The sequence below is a fragment of the Rhyacophila brunnea genome, unplaced genomic scaffold, assembly GCF_057557595.1.
Source record: "Rhyacophila brunnea isolate RB1 unplaced genomic scaffold, BYU_Rbru_1.0 scaffold_14, whole genome shotgun sequence".
NCBI lineage: Eukaryota > Metazoa > Arthropoda > Insecta > Trichoptera > Rhyacophilidae > Rhyacophila > Rhyacophila brunnea.
Window position 1 is genome coordinate 19,278,325 of NW_028232796.1, and position 15,941 is coordinate 19,294,265.

The 15,941-nt window shown below is 32.4% G+C and overlaps 1 protein-coding gene across 8 annotated transcripts in view; it reads left to right on the forward strand.

Annotated features, from left to right (window-relative positions):
• Window positions 1-15,941, forward strand: part of LOC147075685 (uncharacterized) — a 173,093-nt gene that overhangs the window by 138,016 nt on the left and 19,136 nt on the right. For all 8 annotated transcript variants that reach the window (XM_085941781.1, XM_085941776.1, XM_085941778.1 and 5 more), the window contains exons 4-5: window positions 13,963-14,147; window positions 14,353-14,454. In XM_085941781.1, the coding sequence (XP_085797907.1) occupies window positions 14,001-14,147; window positions 14,353-14,454 (249 nt within the window). In that variant the 5' untranslated portion in view covers window positions 13,963-14,000. The remainder of the gene's footprint in view (window positions 1-13,962; window positions 14,148-14,352; window positions 14,455-15,941) is intronic.

Sequence of the window (15,941 nt, forward strand, 5' to 3'; positions counted from 1 at the left end):
TCGACACTAAATAACTGTTATATTTGTTTTTTTTTTCAAATTTCATAGGAGTAAAACTATTATTTATAGGTACCTGAGTAATATCATACCTACCTATCTCCAAAAAGCACACTTTCGAGAAACCGTAAATTAAGATTTTCCAGTCGCTTTGTATCTATGGAGCTTCGGTTTGTTGTATTTAGGAATTTAAAATTTTGTTATGAATGCAAATGGTGAATTTCCTCTGAAATATAAGATACTTTAGATAGAAATCTGTTACTCACCCACTCATACGATATACTGATTTATAGGGAGTTAGTTACTTAGAGTTATAATTTTATGAATGCTTGGGTCCTTTATGCATGCATACTGATTTTTTTAATAAAATTCGCAGATCGGAATCTAAATAATATTATCAAATAAGTTTAATATTGATGTTGGATCTCAAAGTAAATATAAATCTTTTGATACTCAGTGAAGCTTGGGTACCTACATCAATTAGAAATTTAATTGCTAATGAAATTTGTAACATAGCAGACCTATTTTAATTAATAATTAGGTATCAAATAATATTATCTTATACCTAATAAATCGAAAAAATTGACTCGTAATAAATATCTTTACGGAAAAATGTTTACACATGCGTAAGACAAGTTACTTTTACAGGATTAATTAATTATTTAAGTAAGATCCCATCCCAAGTAACCCATCTACTGATAGTTTGACGGACGTCACAAAAACGCATCCATCAAATATGTTCAACCAAGTTCATTCTAGGTGTAAATGGGGAACTTTTTTGAAAAATATTTCCGCTTGCAAAATATTTTAGTGGAAAAATGATGTTACATCAAGTAGATGTATCGGTACTTACACAAAATTAGTATAAACCTGCTATGTATACTATAAACATAGATAGCAGGTGGGTAAATAACGTAATTCGGAAATGATATTACCGTCATTGTATCTTTTGCAAATAAATTTGAATCGTTTTTTTTATTTATTTTACAAGCGTGAGTCTGTTTAGTTAGTGAGGTAGATATAGATTTATAGAATATAGAAAGTTATACGTGTGAATCATAGGTAAATCGAAGTATGACAATAAGCCCTTAGCAACAGGTGCCAACTATCTTTATCTTACCATATTGTGCATTATCCATGCAAAAATTCCCAGTGCGTACCTAAAGTCGACTCGTCATAATATTATCGCATTTATATATTATATGAAGATAACTCTGTTTGTATAGAAATACTGATGGAAGGAAATTGCATTGTAGATATCAATACATTTTATTTATAATTGCCGGATATAGGTAAGTAGGTACCTATAATAGATAACATGTTATAACTACGTAAGATCTTTCTACGAAATGGGTTTTTCATCTTGGTGTTCTAGTAGCATATTCAACCATTTTGTTAAACCGGAAATTACCTATGAGGTAAAGTAGATAAGTCTCTTTACTTTTAATATGACGTCGTTCTACATTAATTTGGAAAACCCATGAAAAGCTTTTAGTAAAGCTTTGCTATCTTTTTTACAATTGAATATTGTAACTAGGTAACCTAGTTTCTGACTAAAAATCTAAATAATTACATAGCTATAGGGTGATCTATCAAACATGCGTAGGAAGGATCAACTTCATATTTTATTGTAGATGAGAGTCCCTTGAAACTCTCACGATGTAGTATATATGGAAAAGGATCTACTAAAAGAGTTGGTGATTCTGGCACCTATGTACTTTTAAAAACAATCGCGAACATACTGATTATGTGATTTTTGTGTACCTACTTACCTCGAATCAGTTTGCTCTTAAGGCATAGAAGTCTTTTGAAACACCACTAGGAAAGTAGGTATCTATGTAGGTATAGGTAATTGATATCGGTCGTATTTGGTGATAATTAGAATTTTCTATATAATAAAGTTATTAATACCTAAGTAATATACTTTATACACATGTCTACTTACCTATCTATTGATGTAAGTACCTAAATAGCATTAATTATTTCAGGTTATTTTTGGTAAATGCTCAAGCTTAGTAGATTTCAATTGAAAGATTTTTTTTTAAATACCACTTAGGTACCTTTAAAAAAAATAATATCACGTCGGATTCTTAATTAATATACGACTATAACTTGCATTATAGTGACATAAATATGAAAAACTATAAGTAGGTATGTATCTACTTATTGTAAAGGAAAGTGAATATTTTAAATCTTAGTGCAAATTAAATCATAGTAATTAATTTTAATCTTGATGATAAAACAAACTATGCTTCGCTAAAGTTGTCATAATATTGCGTTAACTGCTGGCGTTAAAATGCCGAAGATACACCTGCTCGGTGCACTTTACCAATCGACGTCCGACAACCGAGTGAGTGGTGACTCTCGAACTCTCGACTCACGGCGACGCCGTTGGTCTCACGAGAGACGGCGTCGTCGGAGATGCTGCGGCGTCGTCGCCCGCCATCACCAGGGGGGGGATCAGCCGCGCCGATTGGCCCGTCGGTCGAATTCCCCAGCGCTTATTCGTCACCGGGCACGTGGCACGGGACGCGACGCGAGAGGGGGCGGGGCGCGAGCTATATGCCCGCGGGACGGCACACTCTACAGTTCAGTTGGCCACCCGACATTGCGCGGGCAACAGGTATCCCTCCGAAAAAATCAGACACATTATTTTTTTGACAGTACACACACGGTTGATTTTTTATGATCTGTGTTCGATGTTTTAAATCATCCATATCGCTAATAAATTGATTATCATCAATCGGTCATTCACAATACATTCCGTGAAGTTTTGGTTTATTTTAGTGTACGTACCAATGTCTACGATTTTATTAATGAACAAGTGTTAATAGAGAATTGTTTAATGATAAAACTATTAAAACAATAAAAATATATTTCGAAGTGCCTGTGATAAGACGTTATATTATTAGATACCCAGATACGTTATAAGTTTTCTGCATTCGTGCAGTATTGTGCAACGCATTTTTTTTATAACGTCGCGAAAATTCTCTTCACAATTTTCCACGATGGGCTGTCCGGTGTATGTCGACCCGCCCTCTGCAGGGACTTGTCTGGGGTGTGAGTTTGACCACATCCCGGGTATGCTGTACAGGGAGCAGAGGACCGCCCTCACGACGGCGAGGGCGAAGAGCGAGACCAAAAGAGACTTTGGACAAGTGGCCATCAGGCTGCAGTCCGCTGCCAAAGAAATCCACTTCACCGAAAAGACTTACGAAGACAGGCGGAGAAATCAAAGATGCGGCTGTGATAGTATATCCTTCGACGTGATGTTTGATTCCTCGGAAAATAGAAAATTGTCGGGAAAATTGACCGGTTCGAAAAGACATTTTTCCCGAAGCGTCTCATTACTGCCAAGTGATGATAACATAGTCAATAATAGTTTTAATTATATATCATTAACGAAAAAGCCACGCAGAAGCTCCATACATAGAAGTTTAAGAAAATTTAGCCCAAGTAAGTAAATTTTCACATAATTTTCTATTCGCCCTAATTTACAAACTGAAATAAATTGTTATTGGCAAATCATTTCAAAGAATTTTCCAATATAAAGAGATTTTTAAAATACTTGCTATAAATAATATGTAGGTACGCATTTGAGGTATTTCGACAAGGTATTATTTAATTGAAATCATAGAGCTAACTGCAGATAACATTCTTGAATGACATAATATACCTATACTATCAATAATACTTTAACAGTTAACTCATATTATGTGAATAACATTTTTTATTTTTTAAACTGACATAATGTAATAGGTAGATACTACCCATATACCTAACACTGCTTAATGAAGTTAGTTTTCTCTCGTTTGGTTAAAAATGTGATCGCTGTTACGCTCAGCTATGTTGATAACTTCTTGAATGATACCTATGTGCAAAATAACATTGCGAGATTTGTCATACTTTGAATCACGCAGTTTTTATTTTAAGATAGTGAGTAGGTTGTAGTCAGCGTAAAATACCTAATTAATTGTATTATTTTTAGTGGAAAAACTGGATTTTGTATCGGAACGGATTTTTAGATAGCGTAATAATCGTCTCTAAAATAAACCGACGAATGACGAATTTTAACGAAAGCCCTATTTATTATAAATAAACTATTAAGTCTAATAGTTTGTTTTCATCACCGTTCTAAATAAACCGCATATAACGTCATAGTGACGTAGATATTCGATTTCGGTCCTCAATGTTAACGTCACCTTAATATTTTGATATTATTAATATGAAAGATGCTGCAAGTACCTACCTACATAATGACTTAAATTTATCACATAATAATTATCGATGTATCATAATAAAATAATATGTTGACTATATTAAAATTATTTATCTTGCATCGCCATGTTGATTTAGTACCACCTAAGTCAATTTTTAGTTATGTAATTTATTTATTTCATTTTTTTGTATCTAAAGGTAATAACATGCTTATTAAAAATAGCAGATGTGTAGATTTTTATGTTACGCAAAATGAAAACCTTTTCAATTTTTTTTTTCAGAGGCTTACCTGTCAGGTACCTTTCTAGCTGTATTATCTATTTCTATTACAGTGACAAACGCACAATTACTGGGTACCTACTCGCGATAGTTTTAAGAAGAATATAGGTACCTATTATACCTAATTTAGTTAACTAACATGTAGAATGTACATTGTAGCTCGATGTACCTATATAACTAATAATTACCTACACGTTTGATCGTTATTTAAATGAAACTATTGGAATTAATCGGAAATGCTTTGGTTAGATATTATCTAAATATTGTTTAGCATTTTAGAGAAACGAATGACATGGTTTTGTTATTGTTCGTCATATTAGTCTACTCGTAAAGTGAATTATTATTTTGTGAGTCAGCGGAATTGTGGAAATATGATGTAACCGAAGAGACATCAACGCGCGGTAAAGACGGCAATGCTTGCTTTTCGCCAACAGTTTCATTAATTAATAATAAATTATCGATTTAAACTTTTTATTACTTAATTGACATTTTGTGTTTTTAGAATTTCATAATATTTTATCATCACGTGCTTTTTCTGATCTTATAATATACTTACTTATAAGTAGGTATACTTATACTTATTCTCAAACTACTATTCGAATTTTTTTATAGAAATTAGTTAGATACCTACCTACTTGAAAGAAATCCTTGCGTATAAAAATACGTACCTACTTACATTCTTACCTAGATAACTGTCTTTATTTATAGTAGTAATAATTGATTTAAAAATAAATTTGTAGTATTATCGAATACTTTTCTCATGAAACTAATATACCTACGAGGAACATTCTAAGTAATTAATGAACGATATTTGGACAATAAACGATAAAAAGGTTATAGCAATCTTGTTAGTTATAATTCTTAGGTACGTTATTATAATAATATTTACATTATAAAATGAGTAGTTGAAATTATTTAACTGGTAAGTAGCTAAGTAGTTAAGAAGATTGTTATGAATGGAAAAATAATTTGCTTTCTGCAACAAAACTGCATATATGCACTTTACTTCTCATCACAGATGACATGCCTAATTGGCCGCTAACTGCGCGAGTTTTTCTCCATCCGGTGACCTTTATCGCGCGCTTTTTTCCAAGGGCCGCAGCGGGCGGTCTAGTTGTAGGACATCGGTAGGCCGCTTCTAGAAGGCAGAGGAATATGCATCGGCGTGTCCGGGACATTGCCGGAATACCTCCTGTCCTCTGTATTGCCGCGATTCTGCGCTGATGGGGGATTTTTTGCGCACCACTGCGTATGTGGCCGCAAACTATTGCCGCCCTGAAGATATTATTATCAAGTTGTAAAGTTAACTTTAAAGCTCACAAACACTTAATTCTTTAATTCTTAATTACTTCCAACGCTATCTATTGGATTGTATAAAATGATTTTAAAAGCTGACAAGTATTCGGTATTTACAATTAAAGTGCATAACTACATGTATCTAATTGTCAATAAGCCTTAGGTACCAAAATACTTAACTAAGTTTTTTTTTATCTTGTTCAACTAATTTTTTAAGTTCTATCTTGAAATATTTTTTTAATTTTTGGTTATTATCAAAACTAAATATTACGGTACCATATACCGACTAAAGCCTTCATAAAATGAAATAAAATAAAATGAAATAAGATAAATGAATATTAACAAGGAATGGTTGGTAACCATTCGTTCAACCAATTGGGTAAAGGTACAAAAGCAGTATGAATTTGATATCATCCGCAGGGTAGACTCCACGACCAATGGTTTCTGGGTACACTGGCGATGTACCTACAACTTTTTGAAAAGTTCCTAGTAATAATTATCCAACTGATTTTTTTAACAATTACAATTCATATAAAAATATATGTAGGTATAATTAAACATTGTATAGGTATATGTAAGTATCTGAGAGTGAATATATTATTGATCTTTATCAATTTAAGGTTTTTAAAGCGCCAATATTAAAAGGACTTCATGGTTTCAGGAATTTTATGTTTCTGTTATGAATAAAGTCAAATTATGAAATAGCTCTAAATGATAATATACCTAGGTACATACTATACAAATCCTGTATATGCCTAACTTATTTTTGGCAAAATTGGACTTACGACACACTCATTCTAAAGTACATATTTTGTACTTCTTACATGCAACTACCTTATTGTTAAATACTAACTAATATATTTTTTGCACTTAAGTAATATGTAATATATGTTACCTACCTGTATGTAGGTATACTTGCTTTGATTATAAAACACTTTTGCAAAGTTGATTGACTCCTTTTGAAGTCTTTCACGTACCTGTCACATTGAAGCCAGTAATTAAAGTTTATCATTATATTAATTACATTGTGTAACTTGAACTGCTTTTGAGTAGCAAGTACCGGCTCGCAAATAATTTAATGCCTAGGTACTTAACGACATAACAAAACAATAAAACTTCGAACCACTTCTCATCATCCAAGGATGTGTTATTTGATTGGAAAAAGGTGTAGGTGTAGGTACATCCCTAAAGTTCTATATAAGTACCTACCTATCATATAAATTAAAATATAAATAATTTTAGAAAGCTCTGATTTAATATGTTTAATTTTAATAGGACCGTAATATTTTAATATGTGCAGTTGTCACACCAGAGCTTGATAATAATGAGCCCCATATTACATTATTTAATTGACTCAAATTATTGAGATGCATACAACTAAAAATTAAAAGTCTATTTTAATTTTTGTTCTTATAAGATATCAGTTGTTTGTCTCTGCAGTAAAATCAAAATTTTGTTAAATCGGGGGTAAATAATGTATACTTAGATGGGTACTTATTATTTACAATGGTTACTGGTAACTAAGCTTAAAGCTCTAACGCAATAAGTTTAATATATTATACGAAAAGTACTATAAAATCTTTGATGACGTCATGTGAAATACGAAACCACCTAGATTTAGTACGACAAAATATTTGTTTTGATTTTTGAATAATGTAATCAGCCGTTAGGAGTAAAAGTTAGGAGTTTGCAGAATGTTTCTTAGGAACATGCTATTTTTATAAAGACATTTTCTTGTGTGCGTTTCGGTACAGCGTGAATCGATAAGTCAATAGTATAGTATGAGTATCGGTTAATCATATAGTTAAATCATGCATGCATATTTTATCAGGTGTGTGGATCATCCGCGCCTACCTTCGCGATGTAATCGCCGCTCAACAATGTTGCGGTAGGTCGCGATAATCTATCCGGCGTTACTTCACCAAACACCAAGTTCTTTATGAGCTGCAATCACTCTGGTTGCATTTTTATACCCCAGTAAAAGGGCAAACGAAGACATGAGACTAGGTGTCATGATAATCATTAAGAGCCTTTTAATAATCGTAATATATTTATTATTTTACTTTGGTACTTAGAAGACATTGTTTATATTAAATAATTTAAGAAATCAGCTTGTATTAATGTGAATCAACAGCATAAATACATAACTGTATTGTAAAGTCAATGAATTGTTTTTTTATTGAATCAGTATTATATGTAAGTACATTAGTTTGATATAATTCTTTCCGATAGTTTTTTACCCTCAAATACGAGTATCATGATTATGACAGTTATATCATGATTTGACAGCATTTGATCTACTTCATACATAATTTATTACTGTACTGCGTTTGTATCAATAAATTTGCAATAATATTAATAAACATAATCGTAATTGAATTGAAAAATGGTAATCAAATGTTTTAAATATGTACAACTAGCATTTGCAGTTATTTCATTGCTTGAATTCACAAAAGATCTTTATTCTAAATAAAAATAAAATACATCAATAATACAAGATAAACTAGTTTGCATGATATATAAAAAATATACCTAAATGCTATTCAAATCGAATATAGTAAAGCTATAATTAACATTCTTCTAGCTGTTTCTTTGTTTTAATTCATATTTGTTTATGAATGAAAAATAATACATCAATGATACAGGACAAGAAACTGTGTGTTGATATTGCTTTGTAACGATAAGAAATGCAAGCGTTAATTGTCGTAAATAATGATCCTCTCCGTGCGTTTAATTCATAAAACAAAAAAGGCCGCACACTGCGTTTTAAAAAAAAATATAATCCCGTGTCGCTATTATCTGAATACTTTCCATTCCCTGACAATTATCGCAGGTCGAGTTTTCCGCAGAAGACGCGGTGCAAAAAAACAATATGGCACTTTGACGTTTCCTCCATAAACATTAAAAGTGCCATCTCGCGGTCTTTTTCCACGCCATTAAGTATAATTACAGCGTGTTTGCTATTTATTAAATAAAATTCTACTTTGATTTGCAAAAGTGTCAATCAGTTTTATCGCTACTCACTTCACGGCGTTTTTTTTACACTACACTAGTTGTCCAGCGACAGTTAGTCCGATAATAGTAATCACTTAGTTTTTAGATCAGTGTTTGGAATTTATATGCGACAGAAAAATGTGGAAGTGGCCTCGTTGAGTCTTCCAGTTTTGCTTATTAAAATGGCAAATGATAACGAACTTAACTTAATAACGTCACATAAAATCATGGAAGCCCATAAACACGGTCGAGTTTATTAAAATACACGTACATCACCGTTCATAGGTAATTTTCACAATATCAATATTATTATCAGGATAGCGTAATAATTAATGTATGCAAATTGTCACGCCGTATCGATGGCCGTAAAATCCACGACTTCTCAAGAGATCGGACTAGATTATTTTTAATAAAACATCATTATATCTCATTAGCATACAACGGTTTTTTTGCATGTATATATCTCGTGCCAGCAAAGACGTGAATGAAAATATATATCCGCCTAATAATAGACATAACAAGATGCATAGTCGTATTATATTAAATTTAAACGTTATAAAGCTTGTCAATTTATATAATATAATCACCTTTTTAATACCTTACTACAATGTCGCTTTCGTTATGTTTATTGAGCGATTCTATATTATTTACTTATATTATGAAAATTCCAATATAAACATATCTAATTAAACATCTTCGTAGTTACTGCAACCCCTTAATATCAGAGATTGCCCACTGACTGCCCACCACCTCAATCTAGGTATCCTCCTTCTTGAGTCAACAATAATCTTTCATAATTTGTTTACCCAGCTGAGTTGTTCCCACTATTATGTGTAAAACGGAGGGTTGTGATTTGATGAACTTCGATGACTGTCAGTGGCACGTTTAGTAACATATAGGCCCGACGCTTCGACTGATTCCATTAAAATAATAGCTTAAATTTTTTAATTGTATGATTAGTTTGAACCTTTTCGAGGCCTCCTTTTAAATCTTCTGATAAATCGATTACGCTGTTTGTGTCAAATGAAATCTAATTAATATTTTCTTTCAATATGTTTCTCTCACCTTTTTTTACTCATTTAAGTACCTAATAGTAAATATTATGTAGATACATCTATTTTCAGCCTGGGGATCGTATCTATTATCATTCTTCCAGGAGATGATAGTTATATTGAGTAAAATAAAAATTGTGGCAAATTGATTATCAAGTAGGCATACATGCGTCATCTTACTGTTTCAAGTCGTAAAATAAAATTAATCATGTGTCGATACGGTTAGCCACCTCGGCCGGTACAGATTTTCCCTTGCCGGCCGCCGATTGATGGACCTTTTTCCACTCGCCGCGTTAACTGAATCCCATTATGGCCACTCAACATTTACGAGCTAGGCCTTATTAGTTTACGCCGGTTTTTAAACTCTTTTTGTTCTAGAGCGCGCACCGGTGACAGGGGGGCGCGTCGGTGCTGGCGCGCGGCAAAAAATGGATCAGTATTTCGACGTATCGCGGTATTAAATCGATATTCATTTTCGTATTGAATTGTATTAATAATTTATTACCTACACGTTTTAAAATAATACTTTTAAATGTATATATACAATTTATTAACGTTTTAACGATGCCTACTAAAATGAGATACTTACATATTTAGTCATCATGCATTATCAATTTTAACATTTTAATCATTTTGGTAAATCAAACACTTTTATTGGAAAATCGTCGCCTACTATTGTTGCTTATTTTTAATCAGCTACAATAAACACTATTAATAAATAATCTAAAAATTGTTTTTAGCTTAAGTTGTATAGAATTAAGAATAATGATTTATTATCATACAAGGCGGTTCAGTATAATTCGCATTTAATATAAAAATAAAAATGATATATTAAAAATTAACTTTTTGAATTATTCTCCGCCCTTGTTTAGTGTTGAGATTTTTTATGTGTTTTTTCTCCTCGTACATCGGCTAGCCCACCTCCTTCTAGTTCCTGGTTTTGTCGCGACAATTCTTGTTAGCCGAGAAGCCTGCAGCCCGCCACGGTTTCGTGTAAAATGAGCCGCGTTCTTTTTTTTCATGATGTTATTATTTTTATTGCCGTGTTGCGGCGGTTCTGTTTTTCCCGCCGTGATGAGACGCTTTGTCCCTCTGATCTGCATCATCACGTAGGAGGTCCGTATTGTGAATTGTGATCTCTTTCGTCGACAGCGCTGGTTTATTACCCTAGTAGCACTTCCCTGCGCGACCTTATTTCAATGGATTGACAAATGAACTAATCATAATAAAACATCTTTTTATCTTCTGCTTTATTTAGGCTAACAAACGAACTCTATAAACATATTGGAAATATAGATTTATGTAATTATGAATGGTTTAATTTGGTTTTCTTTATGTACGGTGTAGACACATTAATACAACAAAAACTTTTAAAATTTACAATATATTTAAAAAAAGGTCTCATTTTAAGTATTTACCTAGATATTTTTGACAGCACTTTCAAGTCAATAAAACAAAAAATGTGTTTAATTAATAAAATTATAAGCACCTGTCTTCGTGTTAATCTCGGTAAATTGTAATAATTGTAACTTGCAATAAAAAATGTAGGTCCAAATTGACAAAAATCATCCGAAATGAGCAAATTACGAATTAAATCAACGTTGGTGCCAGAACAGCAATTATTGAATTGAAAAAAAAATGTAATTCAATAATTTTTGCATTGGTCACCGAAAATGTAGGTACCTAAGTACGTGATCTCTTTATGTTTTTGTATGTTATGAATTATTAAGACAATGAAATGTACCAATTGTGACATACCATTGTTCAATTAACCACTAGGTACGGTATCATTTCATAAGCATAAAAAAATATTACATACAAGATAATAAAAAAAACTGAATTAAATAAAACGTACCTATTGCACGTGAAAAATTAGGATTTCATTTTGTTTCATTTTTATGTATTTATAAATGAAATTAGGTACTTAGGTAGGTACTTTTATTTTTGGAAAAATATGCAGCATTTCGTTTTGAAAAGTTGTTGTAAATTTTAATATTGTCGTCAAAAGTATTTTAGCTAAAAGAAAATGCACGCTAACCTAAATAAATAAACACATTTGAATTAAATCAGGAACGTTAAATTTTATAACCCCAAGGTGACATCCTGTGCGATCGATTATCTAACTGAAGAATTTCCAACCCTCGAGAATTTTTAAGCAGAGCTGTTATTTGTCACTCTAATTAAAATCGCTCTATCTTTATAAAAAAAATCCAATACCTACGAAGATGCTCACATAAAAAAATATATTTTAAAATAATGTCACACGGCTCCCCTCCCATTTTAAAGATGTTTGTTTACAATAATAAACCATGCAACAATGTTTTGAAATGGGTTTTTCTCTTCTTCTAGTCAAGGTCAAACATTCGAGCTTATTTTTAAATCTAATAATTTATCTGAACTTTAATTTATATGCAATACACGACAGGACTATTTTATCCTATTGCGGTTGGTAAAATTGTCGTAATAGAATGACTATGCATAAATCTATATATAATATATATAGGTATAATCTAGTATGTAATATAAAAAGATAATCTAAAATCGTCAACGTTTTTCTGTAACGTTTTCTGTCCCTTTCAAAAAGCCTTTTCTCTTATTTTCCGTTTGGTAATAATTATTCAGTGACATTTATGAAGTTTAATTGTATATATAGTACCCATTAGAATGTCATTAAAAGAACTTTTTGTTAATGACGTTATCTATCTGATAAATTCCTTGCGGATAGTTTTCAGATAGAAATGTTAAAATAATGTGTTTTGATCTTCATTTCGAGATAATATACCTAACTTAAATATCGTAGGTATATTAAACCCCATTAGTACATATTATATAAGCTAGTAATAATATTATATATACGCGAAACGTTTATAAATAATTAAATTTACATCATAAAAAGACGAGTCAATATATTATTGTATTTACTTTCGTATACGTAACTGATTAGTAAAGACGAAATCGACTGTATTCTAAAGTCTTTTGTAAATACGATGTAAATTTTTAACACTTTATTTTAGAGGGGAGTAACAAAAAAATAATAGTCTCCTTTGGCTTGTTAATGAGTGTGAAACATCTCCGGTGCGCCGACTGTTTGTGGGTCAATAAAAATTTGTTATCGTTTGTCAGCGACACCGCGGCCAGGTAACTGACGTCTCTATCGCATTTTGTGGCGGTCTCCGGTTTGCCACCCTTGATGGACCACTTTGCTTTTATAATCCGGTCGCATCAGGCTGGTAAATAATATTGAAAATATCAATTTTACTGTTGTTTAATTGTTATGCTTTGGTGACAGTCAATGGTACTGGGCACTGGAGTCTCAGACCGGGAGTTCAGAGTTGTTCTTCGGTGAGGTTACAATACAACTTTTTAAATTCTGAGTATGTCTATGATATGTTTCACAATGTACTGTTATTGAGTCTTTGGGCTTTACAGTACAATTATTAGAGATATAAAGAAATTACGTTATTTATTAATTCATTTAAGTGTATAGATAAGATAGGAAATTATAAATTATTTTATCTGCTACAAATTTGATAAACGACCAGAAGATTACGAATGTATTATCGATTTTTTTTAAAATATGGTGTTATATCTCGAACGGAAGGTTGACAATATTTTTGTCTCTTGTTTTGTTTTTTTGGCCGTTTGATTTTAGGTTTATTTTACTCAGCCCTCCTTTAAGAATTCCATTCATTTGTGGTTCTATCGAAAGCTTTTTTTAATAGTGTTAGATAGTGTTTATCAATAATTTATTGTTAATCAGAGTTTGATATAATATGAACACAATTTTTCGCATCAAATTTCATTTGACACCTTATGAATGAATAATTGATTGTTTAAACAACATTCTCGAAAATATGATCACTCATCAATTCAACAATATTTTCAAATTATTTATATTAATTCAATAATAGTTGTCTATTAAGTTCTAAGTAAAGCCAGAAAATCTTTTTTAATATTACCTATGTCTAATATTTGTATTCTTTTTAAGTCATGAAAAGTCCCTTAGGGTAGTCGTGACAAATTTTTCATTTAACATTTTCTTCCTATCTTCGCTTTCGCTCGCTGATTAAAATTGCTTCTTCTTTGATTGCATCTTTATTAACATTGTATTTCCTTTCATTTGCAGAGTTCAGCGAAGTCTTCGTTTGGATTTGCCTATTCACCATGATGCAGCAGACATGCACGCGGGCGGCGCCGGCTCGCCCCCCAAGTCCCGGGGGCGGCGCTGCATCCTCAGCCACCCGCGACACAGACCAGCCCAAGTGGTATAATCCTTGCGGGATGGGAGCGAACCAGGATCCTATGCCTCAAGTAAATAACAAGCCACATTAATTTTACCAAGACCAAACTGCGATAATCAATTAGTTTTCCCTACCAATCACGATTTTTATTCAGAATTAAGTATCTTTCCACAGTTTATTTTAAAATTTGAACTTATTAAATTAATTAGTATGGTTATTAAATATTCGAGTGATTAATTGTGACTAAACGGTGGATTTTTTAAATTTGTTTTCAGGATATTGAAATGCCGTACGTTAGTGACCTCGAGTTACTCAACCAAATTGTACTCCAAGCCAAGAACGCTCTCTCGGATGCTGACACTTACAAGAACGACTATGTAAGTAAACATATATTTATTTTGTAAGCATATATTAAAGCCCACAGTGGTGTAGCTTCCGGAGTGTCCGTCTCTGAAACCGAAGGAACGAGCTCGATTCCCGCAACTGTATTTTTAATTTGAATTTTGATTTAAAGCAACGACCGAAATTGATAACTTTACTATTCATAAAATTCTGTCAATATAATAGAGGGCCGAACGTTTATTTTTTATTTTCCCGCGTAGTTTGTGGAAATATCTTGTATTAAAATAGATATTCCATTTTTTAAATATATGCTTTATCTGCTAGGAACGAAGACGTTTAATGATTTCCTCTTTTTTATATCTATCCGATCGTTATAGCAAAACTATTTTTGTATCACTTTCAATCACAGTTGACGTGTGTATATTTGAATAATCTTTACTCGCGTTCATTCATAAATTATTCACTCATTCACGCATTATTTTACGCGTTTCCCCCCTTCCCTCTCCCGTCCTAGCGTCTCAATTGTCTTGAAATAATAATTATTGTCTCCGAAAGCCAGACGTTCCGGCCCGCCGGCTGAATAAAATATCGCGGCTTTCATTTGCACGAATCTCCGAGACTATAGATGAGGTGCTTGCTTCTCGTTTTTTCGCGCGATTTGTGCGATCGTGCGTCCCTCTTTAGTGCGGGAGGAGGTTTGGCGCGGCGAGGTGCATCCGGTCAAGGAGGTCGCTTCCTTTCCGTTAATTATTGCGTTACTGTTACAACCACGGCTATCGACTGTTTGAACGCTCCTCACAAAAATCGATTTAACCGATGAACCAATGATGCCGAAGAAAAACCTTCTACTAATACTAAGACAGAGCTTTTTTCAATATAATATTACGAAAATGCTGAAAATAGATTGCGAATACCCAAAGGCGGTTTTCTGTATATAAAAGTCTAAAAATTACATAAGTAACTATATTTCACAGAATTGAGTTAAAAAGTTGAACCAAGAATATAAAAAAAATATTCCAACATACTTAACTACCTTTTCCTATATTTTAATATCCAATGCGGTGTATTGTATCTACCATAGGGCTTGACGTCCCTAAAACTGCTAAATGAACTGATAATCATATTGTATTGGAAATTCGTACACACACGTATTTTGAGATAAATTTTCCAGAGCTTCTCACATTATTATTATCCTAAATGAAAATCAATTATGCAATTAATCAAGAGCACGCTGGCGTATTATTTTTATTAAATAATATAACAGTGCATTAAAAGCTATCAATCCAGAGCATAAGTACCTAGGTATATTATATTTCTATAAGTAGCAATTCGACCACACTAAAATCCGTTTATAATCGTAAATATTATACAAAAAGGTGATTATTACTCTATGATAGTTATTTTAGACTGCTATCGAGACGGTTTCCTAGCGAAGTATTGGATTACAACTTGGTTATCGGCTACTTGCGTTCACATCATGAACAGGCACATTCAGATATAATATGTACATATATTATGAAAT